Source organism: Mugil cephalus, chromosome 3 (genome assembly GCF_022458985.1).
Source record: "Mugil cephalus isolate CIBA_MC_2020 chromosome 3, CIBA_Mcephalus_1.1, whole genome shotgun sequence".
Lineage (NCBI taxonomy): Eukaryota > Metazoa > Chordata > Actinopteri > Mugiliformes > Mugilidae > Mugil > Mugil cephalus.
The window spans coordinates 4,136,840-4,153,211 of record NC_061772.1 but is presented as its reverse complement, the minus strand read 5'-3'; the positions used below and the strand labels follow the sequence as shown (position 1 = coordinate 4,153,211).

General features: G+C 41.1%; 1 protein-coding gene across 3 annotated transcripts in view; it reads right to left on the bottom strand.

Annotated features, from left to right (window-relative positions):
• The window catches only part of LOC125005504 (cell migration inducing hyaluronidase 1), a 123,374-nt gene that overhangs the window by 5,196 nt on the left and 101,806 nt on the right, over positions 1-16,372 (bottom strand). For all 3 annotated transcript variants that reach the window (XM_047580882.1, XM_047580883.1, XM_047580884.1), the window contains exons 16-26: positions 15,789-15,858; positions 15,126-15,254; positions 13,548-13,633; positions 11,642-11,773; positions 11,258-11,293; positions 9,571-9,723; positions 7,303-7,483; positions 6,609-6,824; positions 5,123-5,334; positions 532-717; positions 171-375 (exon numbers count right to left, since the gene is read on the bottom strand). In XM_047580882.1, the coding sequence (XP_047436838.1) occupies positions 171-375; positions 532-717; positions 5,123-5,334; positions 6,609-6,824; positions 7,303-7,483; positions 9,571-9,723; positions 11,258-11,293; positions 11,642-11,773; positions 13,548-13,633; positions 15,126-15,254; positions 15,789-15,858 (1,606 nt within the window). The remainder of the gene's footprint in view (positions 1-170; positions 376-531; positions 718-5,122; positions 5,335-6,608; positions 6,825-7,302; positions 7,484-9,570; positions 9,724-11,257; positions 11,294-11,641; positions 11,774-13,547; positions 13,634-15,125; positions 15,255-15,788; positions 15,859-16,372) is intronic.

The window sequence follows — 16,372 nt, the reverse complement described above, 5'->3', positions numbered from 1 at the left end:
AACATAAGGCACTGCTTGAGCCCAGTGATAACATGAACATGTGTTCACTACCAACTGAACTTGGGAGGAGTTCGGGACAGACTACATCACTGAACCAAAAAACCTTATCGTTAGTTCATACACTTCTAAAAGAGCACAAACTGTATGAGTGCCACTAGAAAATTGCTCACCAGTCTGGCATTTGGTATCTTTCTGGGCATGGGGACGTCCACAACTGGAAGCTCTGCATGTTTGGGGTAGGTCTGGGCCAAGCAGTTGCTGGGCGGACTGCCTTTTGGGATGATGGCCGTGATCTTCACTCTCTCACAACCCTTGACTGAGCAGAAGGCAAACTGCTCCCTGTTGTTATGGGCCTTCACTTTCAGGAAGAGCAGACTGCAATGCACACAAAAAACATATGTTAAAAAAACTTGAGTTATAAACATAATATCGCTAACACAGATTGATGCAGTAGCTGGCAGACAATCAGACAGAGTAAAAAAATATTCAATGCAGGATTAATAATTGTGTGTCTGTGTGTGTGTTTCTAACCCAGTGTCTTGTTCCAAGTAGTAATATCCTCTGGCCAGATGCGAGTGGTTGATCTTCTCCCTCTGAGTCGTCCTCATGAAGACTCCAGTCTTGCGGGTCTGTTTGGTCAGGCGGTTGTGGATGTCAGAGATGATGGTGAAGGTGGTACCTTGTGGGTAACAGATCCCTACGTTGATCCAGTCATTTCTGAAACACAACAGGGAAAGCCACATTAGTACAGTACATTACTGGTTTCACCTTCAAACTAAATATTAAGAGCACAGGAGGATCTTTCTGATGACATGTGAATACAGCTGAACCAGTTAATAATTGTTCTGAAAAACTAATGGTATAAAAACTGTAAGGTCTTCTTTCGATTTTGTTAAGGGTTTTAATTTGTAAAAATTAGATATCTAAATAATCTGTTATGGTCATTTTGCTGTCTCTCATTTTTCAATTAAGTCCGTATGTATACATAATATATGGATACACATAAGATAAAATTTAAAAAATAACCATTTTAACTTCAAACTGGGAATATGAGTAAGATACTTTTTTTTTTAATTTTTTTTAATCTTGAAATAATGATGTTGGGTTGTTTTTTTCTATTCTTCTACCACAGCTGTGACTTTTCTTTAAAATTAAATCAAACTTAAATTGAAACTTATATTAAAAAAAAAATATATATATATATATTAGAAAATATCCTGTATACAGCAGTTAACAGACACAGGTATTTTACAATTCATCTGAGTTAAAGCCTATGTTAAATCTAAAAGTACACAAGAAACATCAGCCAAATACACAGTTTTTAATTTGAACTGGCTGGCTATCTTTAAGTCTGTAGCGTGCGGCACGCAGAAAGCATGTGCACTTTTAGCAGTTACCTTTTCCAAAATGATTAATGATTGCTCATCCCAAAACTCAAGTTAATTACTGCAGCTCTCCACATCAGATAAATCCATGCACTGTTTATCAAGTATAAGATAAGACATATAAGATAAGGTAATCCTTTAATGAAACTGAATTATAACATGGTGGCTTAAATGAAAAGAAATCTACTAATTACTTGATAATTAGTAGATAATAATCTAGACTAATTCAGTCATTCGTTAACAAGATAACATGTTTAAAGTATTAAGATGTATTTACTTCAGCAGAAAAGCAAAGCATTTATATTTATCATGGTAAACAAAGCAAGACGGGACAGCTCTTTAAACTATGATCAGTTAGTTTACTCCTGAAGAACAGACAGCATCTGTTCTCTTCTGCTCAAACAGAAACAAGTCATATTTCAGCTCTGTGTAACTACAGTCACTCTCACTTGCTGTACATAACCGCGGCCTGTAGATGGTGCCATTGGTGTAGGCACAATCAACTGGAATGCTGTGACACAATACTGTCCTTGTCAGAGTGGACTCAGGCCGTGGGGATTAGCTGACATGCTTGAAATGTCAACCAGCCTTTATGCAATTTAAATAGCCCAAGGCCACGCTGTAAAATTCATCTGATGGGAGGAAGCCAAAGCACGGAGCGAGGCTCTCCCCATTTCTGTGGTTAAACGTGTCAGTCGGCTGAGCTGATGGTCGGCATCAGTTTAACTCACTCGCCATGAATCTGACCCCAAGGGCTGTCATATACAGTGAAGCCCACAAGCTACATTCTGCCTTCAAAGCAACTGTTCACTGTTCAGCCAACTCCACTTCTAGAATGTTCTTACATCAACAGCATAGCTCAAACAAAGTGCTCGTCAGCGCCTGAAAAACTCTCCCCGGCACTCTCTCCGTAGCCAGTAATCTGGATGTGAACTTTGAGCGCTTAACCCAGTGATTTGTTAGATGTGTGGAGACTGATTTGAACATCTCCCTCTTTTTTTCATTCCTGCACTTTGTTTGTGCGGCAGAACGTGGAGACACAGTGTGCAATCTTAGGTTGCATTTTATATTACGGCGCGATAATAACGTTGTAATAGTGTGGTTATAGACACGTGTAAAGGTGAAAGCTACAGGTGAAAACCGGTTATTAATAGCACAGTAACAGCTGTTTGGACTAAAACTGATAATGTTGTGAAGTTCATGAGGTAATAAGACAGTAAAAATGAAGTATTAGGTTGATGTTTTTTTGCTCCGGTCATCATCATTAAAACACCATTAACATTCCTGTGTTATCACAAAAAAATTCACCCACCCAAGTGTTTAAAACACTCCCTCTTGTTTAAATGTGACGTGTTGATTATAACCAGGCATGACCAAGCTATGGCACATAAAAAAATAAAAATACTGCAGTTTTCTTGAATGACCGCTTGAGGTTGGTTGCAAACGTGAGTCAATCCCCACAGAACTCCATGTTAAAATGCCTTTTACAGGAGAAACAGACATGTTCACAGACCCCACCAACAAGCACAACAAAACTATGTATCGGCAGTACAGCGGTGAATGTCTTTGTAACGTGCCTTTTGTTGAGATTTAAATGTGTGGGAAAGCCACTTTGTGTACCAGTATCAGGTGGGTGCCCTCATCAGCACCTCAGTTCTATTCAGGCCTTACCTTTTTGAATTAGCTGGGAGTTATGTGGAGTCAGACACTGCTAAGACTTAGGCAGACTTTAATGATCCACAAGGGAAATTAATTGACCATAGTAGCTTGATTGACACATAAAGATGAGCTGTTATACAGCTGGATAGAATAAGGAATAAAGGAAGTTCTGTAGCAAGTCACCAAGGAGTCACCGAGCTCTAAAACTTCACTTCTGTACAGTCTTGTTACCATGAAATACTCATAGTATAATTTCAAAACAGAGGCCAGGGAACATACTGTATATGGTTCATGTAATTACCAAGAATCAAGGAGGCATTTGGATTTAAAAGCAGCAGGTGACACATAGTACGCTTGAAGCATACTGAACACTTTAGGGTCACCTTACTAATGTTTGATAGCAGGAAACTCAAACCCTAACCACCTTGAAAGCAATTGTTTCTCCCCCATTTGTTCCTTTCATTAGCCACCTACATTAACCACAATGTTTTGCCAATGACTCAGCTGGAGATTCATGTATGCTATGATGTAAAGGGTTTAAGTAGCCTAGAATTTCTTGTCTCAAGTAGTGATGAGGAGTGGGCAACAGAAGTCTGGAAAGCTCACAGTACATCCCTTGAGGCAATTTTTCAGACTTCACACAACTCCCTCTGGAGCCACAAAAATGCTTGATACAGCTTGTTACACCTGTGAAGTACTTCTCCCCAGTACCTGTAGACAGTCTCGATCAGATGAAAGGGGCAGGTGCACGTAGATGGTGAGTGAACGACAGGATGTTAGTTTTAAAACAGAATTAAACCTCAGTCTCAACACAGACACACCACACACCACATATTCTCAGTGTGGCTTAAACTTTCCACAGATAAAATGCAAATAAATGTTCAGAAAAAAAAGATGCATCCAAACTGTAGATAAATACGGGCTGACAAAAAGCTACATTAAGACGGTTCGCTCTAAAGACTTAAATTCTGTTTTTTACCTCATTAAAAGTACCCATTTCCTCAACCTGGGAGGAGATAAACTCATTGTGACTGAGGCAGAGTTAATTCCTGTCTTTAGAGAAATGAATGAAAACCACCGTCAAATCTTTTTCTCACAATAAAACCAAGAACATAATTATTATAATTATGAAATCCACATCACATAATGAGATCTTTTCTTGTAACGGTAAGATATTCCCGTCATAATTAAGCTCATATATAGATATATAAGTCATTTTTTCTTCTGTGATCTTTGCATATTTCTTCAAGAAGCTTGATGGGATAAATGATAGGGTTAAAACCTCATATTTTTCTTCACCTTAAAGGCATTCATGGTGTTTCTTCAAGTGACATAATGAATAATATTTGCTGGATAGACTGTCAGCTTAGAAGCCCGACAAGCACTTTGTTTAAAGTGCACTGCATTTTTTTAAGACTGAAAAGGAGTTGCCCAAAGACAGAAAGAGGGCACCGACGTGAGACATCATCTTGTCGTCACATGAAGAGTTAGTGGGAGACACGAGCAGAGAACTATGGCAACCAGCACCACAGGCACTGGTCGTCCTCCGTCAGATGCAGAGCTTGCCATCTCCCTCCGTACACAACCACCTATCGCATAACTGAAATACTGAAGATGGAATTTGCTGGGCTTCTCTATATATTTCAAATCAGTTTTGGCATTACATATATTATAGTTTGGTGCTATATAAATAAAACTGAAGTGAACCCAGGAAGACACAATTTCCCTCCTTTCCTCTACCTCTCACCCTCCCCTCTTCTTCTGTGAGTGTGTGAGACAATAAAACTAAGGATCAGAAAATTTCCCCTCATTGCTGACTGCACAATAAGCCTCAGCTTGCGTGTGTGGACGAGCATGAAACTAAGGAGTAAATTCAACTTCATGGATGCTGACTGTCAACAATGTCCACTTTGGTCTTGGGTTGAAGTTTTAAAATAATATTTTTGGCAAACCAGAACATTTGTTAATCAATGTATCCTGTCTCAATGTATTTATTTAATTAAGGGAAGTGACCTGGTCAAAGAATCAAACGTCACCTCAGTAAAGAATCTTCACATGAACAACAAGTGTCCACTCACTTGTTGAAGTTGATGAGCCAGATGGTGACCTCGGCCGGTGCCGCCTGGTCCCAGTGGATGGTGTAGCCTTTGGCCAGTGTGATCACTGGCTGGAACTGCTGGTAATGCTTCCTCTTCCCCAGAGCGCCCTCTAGGGTCAGGGGATGGTCAGGGTACTCATCTCTCACTATGTGCATGTTCAGGTTTGCAGGGTTACGTGTCTGGATGTAGATCTGAAGAAAGCATAAATACAGAAGTTGAAAGCTGGTGTGTAGATAAAAACAATTTTACAACCAAATCAGTCAGTGTCAGTTGCCTTGTAGCTACCAATACCTGCAATATAACACTTACAAAACATTTCTGTAAAAAGAAACTACAGTCATCAGTTATAACTGCATGAGCACAACATCTTCTCAATGACGGTCTACATGCTCATTTCATTAATATTCATATAGTCTACATTCTTTTGCCATCTGTTCTGCAGAAAGAAAAAAAATGACTCCAGTGCATTGGCAGCTCCTCAATCCAACCACACTATGTCGTCCAAGTGAGACTATGCAACATTTCAAAGAGGAAGTAACAAAGTCATTTGATCTTATGAATGAATATTTATATAAATAAAACCAGTTTTTCTACTTCAGTGTCTTTACTGTGAGTCTGTCTGGTCTGCTATGAGCAGTGGCCTCTATAATATTAGCAAACTGACATCTCTAATTTTGCAAGTGTACTTTTTAGCATTTAAAATACTGTGAATATAAGTCTTGGTTCTGGTTCAGTTGGACCAGTCAAGTGTTGGTACAAGTTTAGGAAATGACAGAAGATGTGACACTTTACATGATGCATTAGCTGATCATTTTAAAAGGCCAACCCCCCTCAGTAAACACACAGCTGCAGCTGCTCGGCTTGGTTGGTCAGGGCTCAGGATATAGTTTCTGATTTGTCCAGCTGCTATCATTTGAACCTGTGGCACTTCTATGACAAATAAGTTAGCAGCGCACCACAGGAGTTCAGCACCAGAGCAGCTTCAGCACAGCTCATAGGCAGCGAAAGTGACACTGCCACACAATAACGGCATGTAGTCAGTTTTGCCCCGATTACACAGTCAGAATGCAACATCCACATCTGTCATCTCTAATTATACAGAAGGACTGAACAGTTTTCTTATGTATCACATCGAAAATATTGCAAAGCAACACAAAATTCAGAGGTAATGGAAAATTAGGCCTGAACAAAACTGTGAGGTTTTTAGGGCTACACAGAAAACAACAGATTTTCTGAAACACAATCAGAACACTGGACAATACATTGAACTATTTTTTGTTTTCTTACACTAAGCACAACATGACCGGTTTAAATACACTTATATCTCTAAATGTGAACAATTCGGATAGCAAAGATGTTTGGATGTCTTCAGATTGGAACATGAAAATGCACATACTCAACCAATACCAAACAGGCTGCCTGGGGAAGTAGGTTTGTGAAAGCCGTGAAGATAAATTTGACCCACCTGCGCATAGTGGCCGCTGCAGATAGCAGCCTTCCAGTCCGGCACATCAATGCAGTCAGGGTGACGGAGCAGCCAGTTGTCCTCTTTAACCAGGAAGGCCCCGGGATACTCACTCACCGAGCCATCAATATCGTGGAAGATGGTCGTCTTGTCCCCGTCCATCTGCAGTTTATTGAACCAGGGTCCCGGCTCACCAAAAAACACCCGAGAAGTAATCTACAGTGGAGTGATACATTTGAAACCGTTCATAGTGGCTGTTTTTAACAACATCTAAAACAAGAGCAAGGTTTTCTGTTTGTATTTTAATGAATTAAAATAAACTCTAATCGGAGAAGTGCCCTTTTAACTTTCTTATGGTGCATATGAGTGATGAAAACCCTGGGAAAACCTAAAAGGAAAATATTTTCAGATTACATTGCTATGGGGTGGGGGTGTCTGGTCTGGTCTAGGTGGGTGCTTCATGTCTAAGTAACATCCACACGAATGACAGGTCAAAAAGTTTCCCAGCAGAACAATGAATTGTCACAAAATGTTATATACTCCTGTCAGTGGTTTTAATGTTGTGGCTGATTGTTGTACACACTATGTAATAAAAATATACTTTTTTTAACTCACAGCTAAATGTGTGTTCCGCCAGTGTCTCTGGTTAAATGATTTCAGATGCTGAGTGCATTTCATTCAGAGGTGGACTTACAGGTACGTGGTCGAAGGTGATGTCAGTGACGTTGTTGTTGGGACAGCTCTGCCACGAGTTGTTGAGCCTAAAGCCAAAGGCGCTGGTGTGCCGTCCGTCCAATGCTACGTATTTCCGAAATGTACAGTTCTGCACATTGATTGGCCCGTCGTAGATCTGCATGCCCCGGATGGGAAAATCCCTGCACAGACACACACAAAGCATCTCATTAGCAGTTTATACACAGTGTTTAGAAGCAAGGTGTCAAGTTTGTAAAGGTTTGGGGAGTTCATTAGTGTGTGTGAAGTGTTTTTTTTTAAATTATCTTTAAAAATCAGGGTTCTAAGCTCTACACTATTATTTTCACTCATTTGCTTTATTTGCCTATCAAGTGTTCAAAACTGTACAAAGCTTATTATAGCAATTCTAAGTGTTCTTCTATACTTGTCCCTTTTAATTAAACGCAATTAACAGGAAAAGTGCGTTTGTAGCAGACTAGTGTGAACCTTGTTATTAACACCTTTCCCTTTTCCAAGGGTACTGGTGCAGGTTTCTCATTATTCCTTTTGCTTTTTGTGCCAATGTTGAGTTTTCATCCATCACTTCTATTATCAGGATATAAAGTTAATTAGCTCTTATTAATCATTATAATGATAAAATGCATCTAATGCTTTAAATCATTCCTGTATTCTCCGCTTTAGAAACACAGTGACTCAATCCACAGTACAACTTAAACTACACTGTAACTTTAGGTATGACAACCCAGATCAGGGTTCCCCAATACATTTTTACCTTAGGGCCCAACATTGTGAAGCATGCCGAGCCAAAGACTAACTGTGCTTCAGTGACCTAGATGCGTAGAAGTCCAGTATTTGCAAGGTGATTATCTTGTCTGATATATGACATACACTGGTAAGTGGTGGTACACTGAGAACAAGAGCAAAGTTTAACTAAAACAATTGACTATATTGTGCTTTGGGCACGGGGAGAATAAAGTGTGTACTCAGATGATTCCCTGCCAAAGATGCCATCCAAACTCTGTCCAGCATCTTTCATAAAATGTTCAGCACTGCACAGTGTGAGAGCCCTTGCGCCACGGTCTGCTCCATCTTAATGTAGTTGCATCAACGAGTGTCAGGCTAAACACAAGGCTTCCAGACAGAAGTGGTTTTTGGTCTGTGTTCCCTTGTTCCCACACAATAAAGGAATCTCTAATAATACTGATGCTGAGACATTCCGGCTGCTCTCTGCCAAGTGGGCTGGGGCATGAGACTGATTTCTTGCATACCAAGTCTGGCTCTCACACATTGCAGCGCTTGTTAAACTGGTACTCCACCCAGAATTTATCTTCTGTGTATCTGACACTTTGGCCTAAAAAGTGTTTGTGTCTTCATGAATAGCAGCTGTGGTCAGTTTGAAATCAAGCGAGTTATAAAGAATCATATTGTCAACAAGTTCTTGTGGCAAAGACATGTCCCTTTCAGTACACTCCTTCATCACTAATCCACTGTCCTTTCACATATGCTCAGCATTTCCCAAACAAGGTCAACGTGTAGTGAGACACTGAGGAAATGTATTGAGCTACATGTTAGCTGTAAGCTGAAAATGGATGAAAGGGGACAGCTGTTTTATATCCAATTAGCTGTTATCATTATGTTGTTGAGTCAGATTGATGATGCATCTTCGACATGAGAAACACAAATAAAACAGGGCCAAGAGCAAAACCAGTGCAAAGGCTTTCCCAGAGTGTGATGTTTATACGGGACAATGCTGATCTGTGACATCTCACTCTTCACCCCTGTCCTCGTTTCTCTTGTTCGTTGGACGCAACGAAATTATTTTGAAATCTAAGCTCCAGATACTTTGTGTTTCCCACCTACGTGGAAGCCTGCCCTTCACAATTAGCTTCACCTGTTCCTCATTACCCTTCCCTCGCTAGTGTTTTTAGTCTGTGTTCCGCTACTTCAGTGCCAGTTTGTCTTCGTGCCTAGCTTTCCAACCTCTTTTTTTTTCCTTCCTAGAGTTTAGTCTCTTGGTATTTCTAATTTCTACTTGTTAATTGTCTTTGACTTTCCCTGTAAAACAGCAATTACAGACGGCCTCTTCTGACAAACGCACCAGAACCTGGGGATACTAGTGAACACGCAAACATTATTATTATTATTATTCTTTATCATACAATTTTTAGTGCACTGATGCAAGTGCAACTGTGCAAGTGCACAGCAGCTGAGAGTGTGATTTTTGTGCACTGTAAAACCCAAATGATGACTGGCTTTAAACACTACTTACACGCCACGAGGCAGGGTCCTACCAGTGAGGTCAGCACCCATCCCCCAGATCTTGTTGTCCGGAAGGGGCATCCCATGGTTGTCACTTTCACCCACAAACAGCGAGTTCTTCACCTGCTGACGAGAGCCGTCATCATCTGGAAAGGTCCCTCCACTGCAGACACAGGGACAGGGAGAGTTAGGGTGCTTTTAACCTCAGTTCAGTTCCTGTTCAAAAAGCAGCAGAGCAAAGTTCTAACACCTCATGTGTTAGACTGTGGGTAACGTGTGCTCACGCTGCAAACAAACCGCTCCGGGGAGAGATTGCAATCAGCCTGAGAGCAGCCTCTCTAACTAGCCTCGGCTCGGTTCATTTAAGGTGGAACACAGTGTGACTGCTGTGTTTTCACTGGTCTAGACCAAATGACCTGATAAACTCTCCCAGTTTCGGAACAACCCTAAAATGTTGCAACACACTGAAATGTAAAACTGTTCCACTGAACCCAAAGTAAGGCATTCCTGAAATGATTGAAACTGTTTTCTCGTGGAGTAAATACACCACCCTAATTCCTAATACTGATGTGATCAGTTTTGTTAAGGTGAGCTAATCCTGGGGTTGCAACAATGTGATATGTCAATTATATAAATGCATTGATTGCCATGCAAACCTACATACGTTTATGTTTGTTCCCAACAACACCAAGCAGGGTGCACATGTACAGCCATACTTAGCATCTTTTTCTTGCTGTTTCAGCTCTCTGTCCAATCTTCACAGTACATAAAAGGCCACTTTGGTGTTTGGTGTAAGGATAGAGCACTTTAACAAAATGAGGCTCATGCATTTTCACGCTCTCCCTGAGCAGTGGGTGGGGGGTGAAGTATTGTCGACATACTGCAAGGAATTCATAGATTTAAGATGGTATACAGTTGTCATTGTGAAATATACTAAAATCCTATTTTTCATGGGGCCCCGAACAATTGTTGGGTCCTAACGGTGCACCCCTGACCCTGACTGTTCTATTTTCCAGATCTCCTTCAGCACTACATAACACATCACACAGCTGTTGTCACACACTGATTAGAACCAAACATAACAGGAAAAATGGCCTTGATGACCTGGATGTGTGAAATTGGGAATGTTCTTATTTAAATACCAGGAATGCTTTCTTTGTATTTGCCAGAGGAAAAAAAAAACAGTGAATACCAAACAATGCTGGTTACAGCTGTTGCAGAGATCAGGGGTGGAACAATTCTCATAATCTTGAATTTATGCATTGCTGAGGCTGATATGAAAATCAGCAGGACGTGCTAAATGTGCTGTAAGTATGCACCTGCTTGAGAGGCTCACGCATGCGGGTGCAAGGCTAACAACCAAGGCAAAGCTACTGACTATAAAACAAATGAAAGTTTATTACAAAGACATTTTGATATAACCTGGTAATTTAAGATTAACGCAGCCTGATGATTGGACAGAGAGCTGAAGAAGAAAAACACGTATTTAGGTGTGGATATATTGTGTGCACCCTGCTTGGTGAGGTCAGCCCAAAACTTCTCACTAATTCCCACCTCTGTGAGCATCACACGCCTAAACTGCTTTTCACAGTGATTCAAAACACACTCTTTCCCACTGTGTCCTGCAGACCCTGTGAATCATCTGGATTCCTATTCATGTGAATATGAACAGCAGTTTAATAGAGGGACATTCTTACCTTGCCAGTGTTAGGCCAATCCCATTATCCGCAAATCTGAACAAGAAAGAGAAAATAATGTATGCAGTTAACAGCACAGCAACAGTCTCTTGCCTCCAGGGAACCAACACAAAGACACATGTCTGTGAAGGTTCTCAGTCATCCAGGTAATCCAAAAGGCACTGAATAAAGGCAACTGGACTTTTGGAAACACAAAGATAGTCAGGATCATCTAATGTTGCTATTAAGGATTAAGGACGATATCTTATCTGTCAAATAACCAACCTGCTCTACATGGAACATATTGCCAAGGATTTTCAGCCACATTCAGACAAACGTCTACACACTAATTTATACTTTCCATCCACATTTTGCTCAGTTTTGTTCCATGCATGTAGTACTCACTGGCAGTCATCCAGCCACACGTCCCCTCCTCTCAGCCAGGCTCCGTGATCCTGGTTCTTGTAGGCTATGAAGTGATGGATGAGGGCAGGGACTCTGGGCTTGAAGGGGTCTGCATCCTGGTGAGGGCCGTACCTAAAAAAGGAAGTGGAGTAACGGTGTTGAGATTGTATGATATTCACTTATGTGTAGTATATTAACAGCTGCAAAGTAACAAGTAAAATACAGAAAATAGAGGTGGCTCTGTTTACACAACAGCTAAATAACATTGGGAAGATTCATCAGAACCAATACAAAAAAAACCCCACTAAACAACGGGAACAGGTACTTGAATATCCATGTGTGCGCTAACTTGTCTTTTCCATATTAAAGTTAATATGTGCAGTGTCTTCATGCATGACTCAGGCCTGCAGCTTTCAGGTTTGTTCCAGGGCTTGTCCAGCTCGACAATTACATCCTTGGTCAAGTGGTGAGATTTATCTTCCATTAACATCTGCATAACCGGACCAAAGTGGTCAAAATTACATGGAAACTGTTAAACATGTATAAGTGAGTACTGTGAGTCCAAAGCAGTGCAGTAAACAGGAAGACTTACAGTAAGGGGTTTTGTGGAATGAGTGTGCAATTTAATTCCAGCACTAGAAATCTGTATTTGTGGTTTAACATGAATCATGTCTAGCGCATTATCTGTGTAATTTGCCATTTTGTTGACATACTTTGAGTAGGACAGAGGAACAGTCCAGTTGTCCCTGTCCAGTCAGGACCACTTTCCATTATGAGCTGTTTTCAAGCTTTTTCCCAGCGAGACAACGCTGTGAAAACACTTTGTGAGGAGGACTAAACGCCTCCACTTTGAATATCACTGAAGTGGAGAGGACGTCATGCGTAGGGTGTACTCGTATTGACACGGTGAGGTAAGGATGACACATTGCGTTTTCAAAATGACAACGTGGGATGGACTGTTACATGGAGTAGCATTCTGCTTTTCAACTTCAATTTGGTTGAAATTCAAGAGAAGTGCTCTGAATTATATTTAAGATTTAAAGTGGCACGTTGTATTACACCAAACACACACACCAAACATCGACGTCCGTCACAGGCTGAGGTTCATCCTGCTGAATGATGCTGGGTGTGAAGTGGCTTCAGCTTGTTATATACAGTGGGCTGGATCTACTGTGATCCCAATTTGCGTGTAATGATTTGCGCGTGCAATCTAGAAATTTGCTTGTGGGCTGGAACTGCGGTTTGCGGGTGATTTACTAAGAGTGATTACGTAAACGACAGCGGGTGCAAACAGTTGTATTGGTGTTGAGACATTGAGAGTCACCGCAAGCACTAAATGACATTTGGTGCCGTTACATCGAAGGTGTCAGCCGAAGAGGCAAATAAACACATTACAAGTCGGAGCAAAAAACATCTGAACATAATTATAAGACACTGCACGGTGACGGACTGCCAAATAAAAGAGGCCCACGCAATGTTGACAAGGAGGCCACATTTAACTCTCACAAAATGCACTGATGCCCAAAAAATAGAAAAAAGAAAAATATTCCATATTGTGGGCCTACTTTGTTTTCTGTCGACAGGCCGTTTCGTTTATTTACACACCACTCCGCTCATTTATTTATTTATTTATTTCAAGACTTTTTTTTCATTGGATATATAAAGTTGAGTGGAGCGGCTGCCTGGCGATTGGCCGTTGAACTGTTAAAACTTCTATAAATAAAAGTGGTAGATGCCGACGTGCTATTTTGAACGTGTGAAAGATGCAACCCTTAGTGCGCGCTGCTAGTAAATCAGTTTGCACATTTTTTGTTGCGCGTGCAATGAGTTCGCACATGTTTTTATACACACAAACCTTTAGTCGATCTGGCCCAGTGTTTCTTATGGTGTAACACAGTTTACTGACCTGGCTCCAACCAGAGATAAGAAGGGTCTCTTGTCCTTGTCGTTTGCCTGGGTGGTCTTCACTCCATTATCAAGGATCATTCCAGCCTGGAAAATACAGAACATAAAGTACAGGTCAAGCAGAATAAGACACTGAAGCAAATGATAACAAATAAACACAACGTTTGAATGTTTGTAAGTTCAGTGTATCCACTGACATTTCCCATGAGCTACAATAAAGTTTAGTCTCTATTTAAAAAATATATAGATATATTCAAATATATGTGAATTAATGGAATATATACACAACAAACACAAGTCACGTTGCACAGTTTATAACTGACCTTTCTGTTGAGCTGAACTCTCTATTTTAATGTTATTTCTTCACTTTCCGTAGGTGTGATGCATGTCTATTGGCTTCTTCAACCAAAAAGCAGGCTCAGTAGCAGAAGACTGACCTGTGCATCCATCCAACGCATATATTTACTTTTCAATTGACTTTATTTATTTATAATAAGTTGGCAGACACCTAACTAGGTGTTTGCCAACGTATTATAAATACGTCTTTCTCTTCCTCTATGTGCGGCTTGCTTCACTTGCTACTCTTTTTATATCTTACCTTTGTCACAGTGAGCAGGTAGTGCACACATTTTGTCTTGTTTTTGTTCTTCAGAACAGACCAACAGACCAAAATACTTGAACTTTTCCCCACGTAAAATAAAAATAATCCCAACGATAAAGCCTGCCTAAGCTAATTTGCACTGGGTTGCTGCTCTGAACGCGCAACCTGCAGCCCTGAGACAACCTCTTCTCTTACAAACATTCTGGGGTGGCAGCCTGACATGAGTTATGCTCCTATTAGGATGATCCAAATTAAAAGCGAAGAAGGGAAGAAAGGAGCGAGAATCGAGATCACTGTTGGGGGCACAGAAAGGAGGGAGATAACAATAGCACTTCCTTTTCACAAGCGTCTCATAAATCTCTCTCTGCTTGAGCTGTGCTGTGCTTGACGCCGCAGGCGCCTCAAAAACTCTCTCCTATCCTCTCCATCTCATCTCCCTGCTCTGGCTCGTTTTCCTCTGCTTCTGTTGTCTGTCCTCGATTTTGTTATTGCCACTGTTCACTTATTGCTCCTCCTCCTCCTCCTCTCCGTTTCATAGTAGGTCAAATCTGATACACTGTAATCTTACTTCCCTCTCCATTCAGTTCTGAGTGATGTAGTGTTATAAGTGTTTAAAAAAAAAAAGACAAATGACACCGTCCTTAACAACAAAACCTGTCAAACAAGGATTTCTAAATATTTAGATTGATCAGATGCTGGCTTATATGCCATAATATGAGGTCTTTTTGTCCACTACTACTTTGCACTACATCACTGGAGCATCATCAAAGCTATTTCCTGTAAAGAGAAATTGTAATAGGATACAGGCCTACAATACTTATCCTGAACTGAAGGGTTTTTTTCTGCATGTAGGCTTCTGCACTACAATACATATTTGATCATCCATTCGTAGTGTTACAGTAGTGCGACCACATGCGTATAACATCACTCGTCGCAGAACCATGTCCTCCTCTCACACCTGTTCGTCCTCCTACTCACCCTGTAGTTGGAATGGGCTCTGTTGTTGGTGAACTGGCCCATAGGTGTGTGCTCAGTACGCCCAGGGGAGTACAGCCCCTCTGAGGGGCCTGTGGGCACATGGTGGAAAATGAACCAGAAGCCCGTTTCCTGAGGGTTAAAACACACAAACATACATACGGAGACACACACACGCACATACAAAAAAAAAGAGTTTGTTCAGACAAATGCTTTCCAACCACCGTAAAAGCAGAACAACAGTGTAGATTCATGCAGCGGTTTTGCTCATTCTGCCTCGGCGTTGCCACTTTGCATGTCAGCCTGTCTTTCTGTTGTGTTCTTCACAAGTATGCAAATGAGAAAAGTTATTACATTGTTGGGGATGAATGAGAATCCATTCTGCTGATGTATCCTGGTGAAATCCCAGAAGTACGATCATAATTGGCACTCGATCATAGTGAAAGTGCGGCGGTGCCTCTGTCTGTTGTCTGCTTGATTCTGAAGTTAATAGGAGTATACAGCCATTAATCTGACCTGGCAATGTGGTAATGAGACAGACTTCCACCTGGAGAGATGGGAGATGTGTGTTCTTACGTGTGTGTGGGCACATGTGTGTGTGTGTGTGTGTGTGTGTGTGTTGGGGTGCTGAGGAGAGAAAAAGAAAAACCGGAGTGAGGAACTCACCTCTGAGCCGGCAGCAGCACAGTTGATGAGGTTGTTATTGGGGTTGGCGATCCAGAAAGTTGAAGTTGCGCTGTAAAGAGGAAGAGTGTTGTAAAAGGAAAAGAAAGAGAAAAAAAAAGAGTTTGGTTATTGGATTTCCCACAAACAGTTGGAACCGGTGATATAGAGGTAAATAACAAAAGTGAGAACACTGCCTCTTGACAGCCACCAAGGAGAGGAAAAAAAACTACAGCGAGAAAATGTTCCCGCTGACAGTGCTGTATGTACGTTAATGAAGTATGTATCATTAAACAGCTACTCCCTTTCACTGGTCCCTTGATTCTTTAGTATTTAAATGGTCCTGTTGGTGTGTGGTGTGTACCTGTGTGCAGCAGCAATGGTGCGTTAACACAAATGAGAGCACAAACACAATAGTTTATGATTGAGGGGAGGACTTACTCCTTTGTTCCCAAAGAAAATGCAGCTCCCTGCAAAGTAGTTTTCCAGAGGTTTCCAACATAGTCTTTATCAGTGAATTGCTGCCTGCTCAGTAATCACAGACTTTTGTTTTCAGGTAAATACTGTAGATGTGAAGACCATGGGAC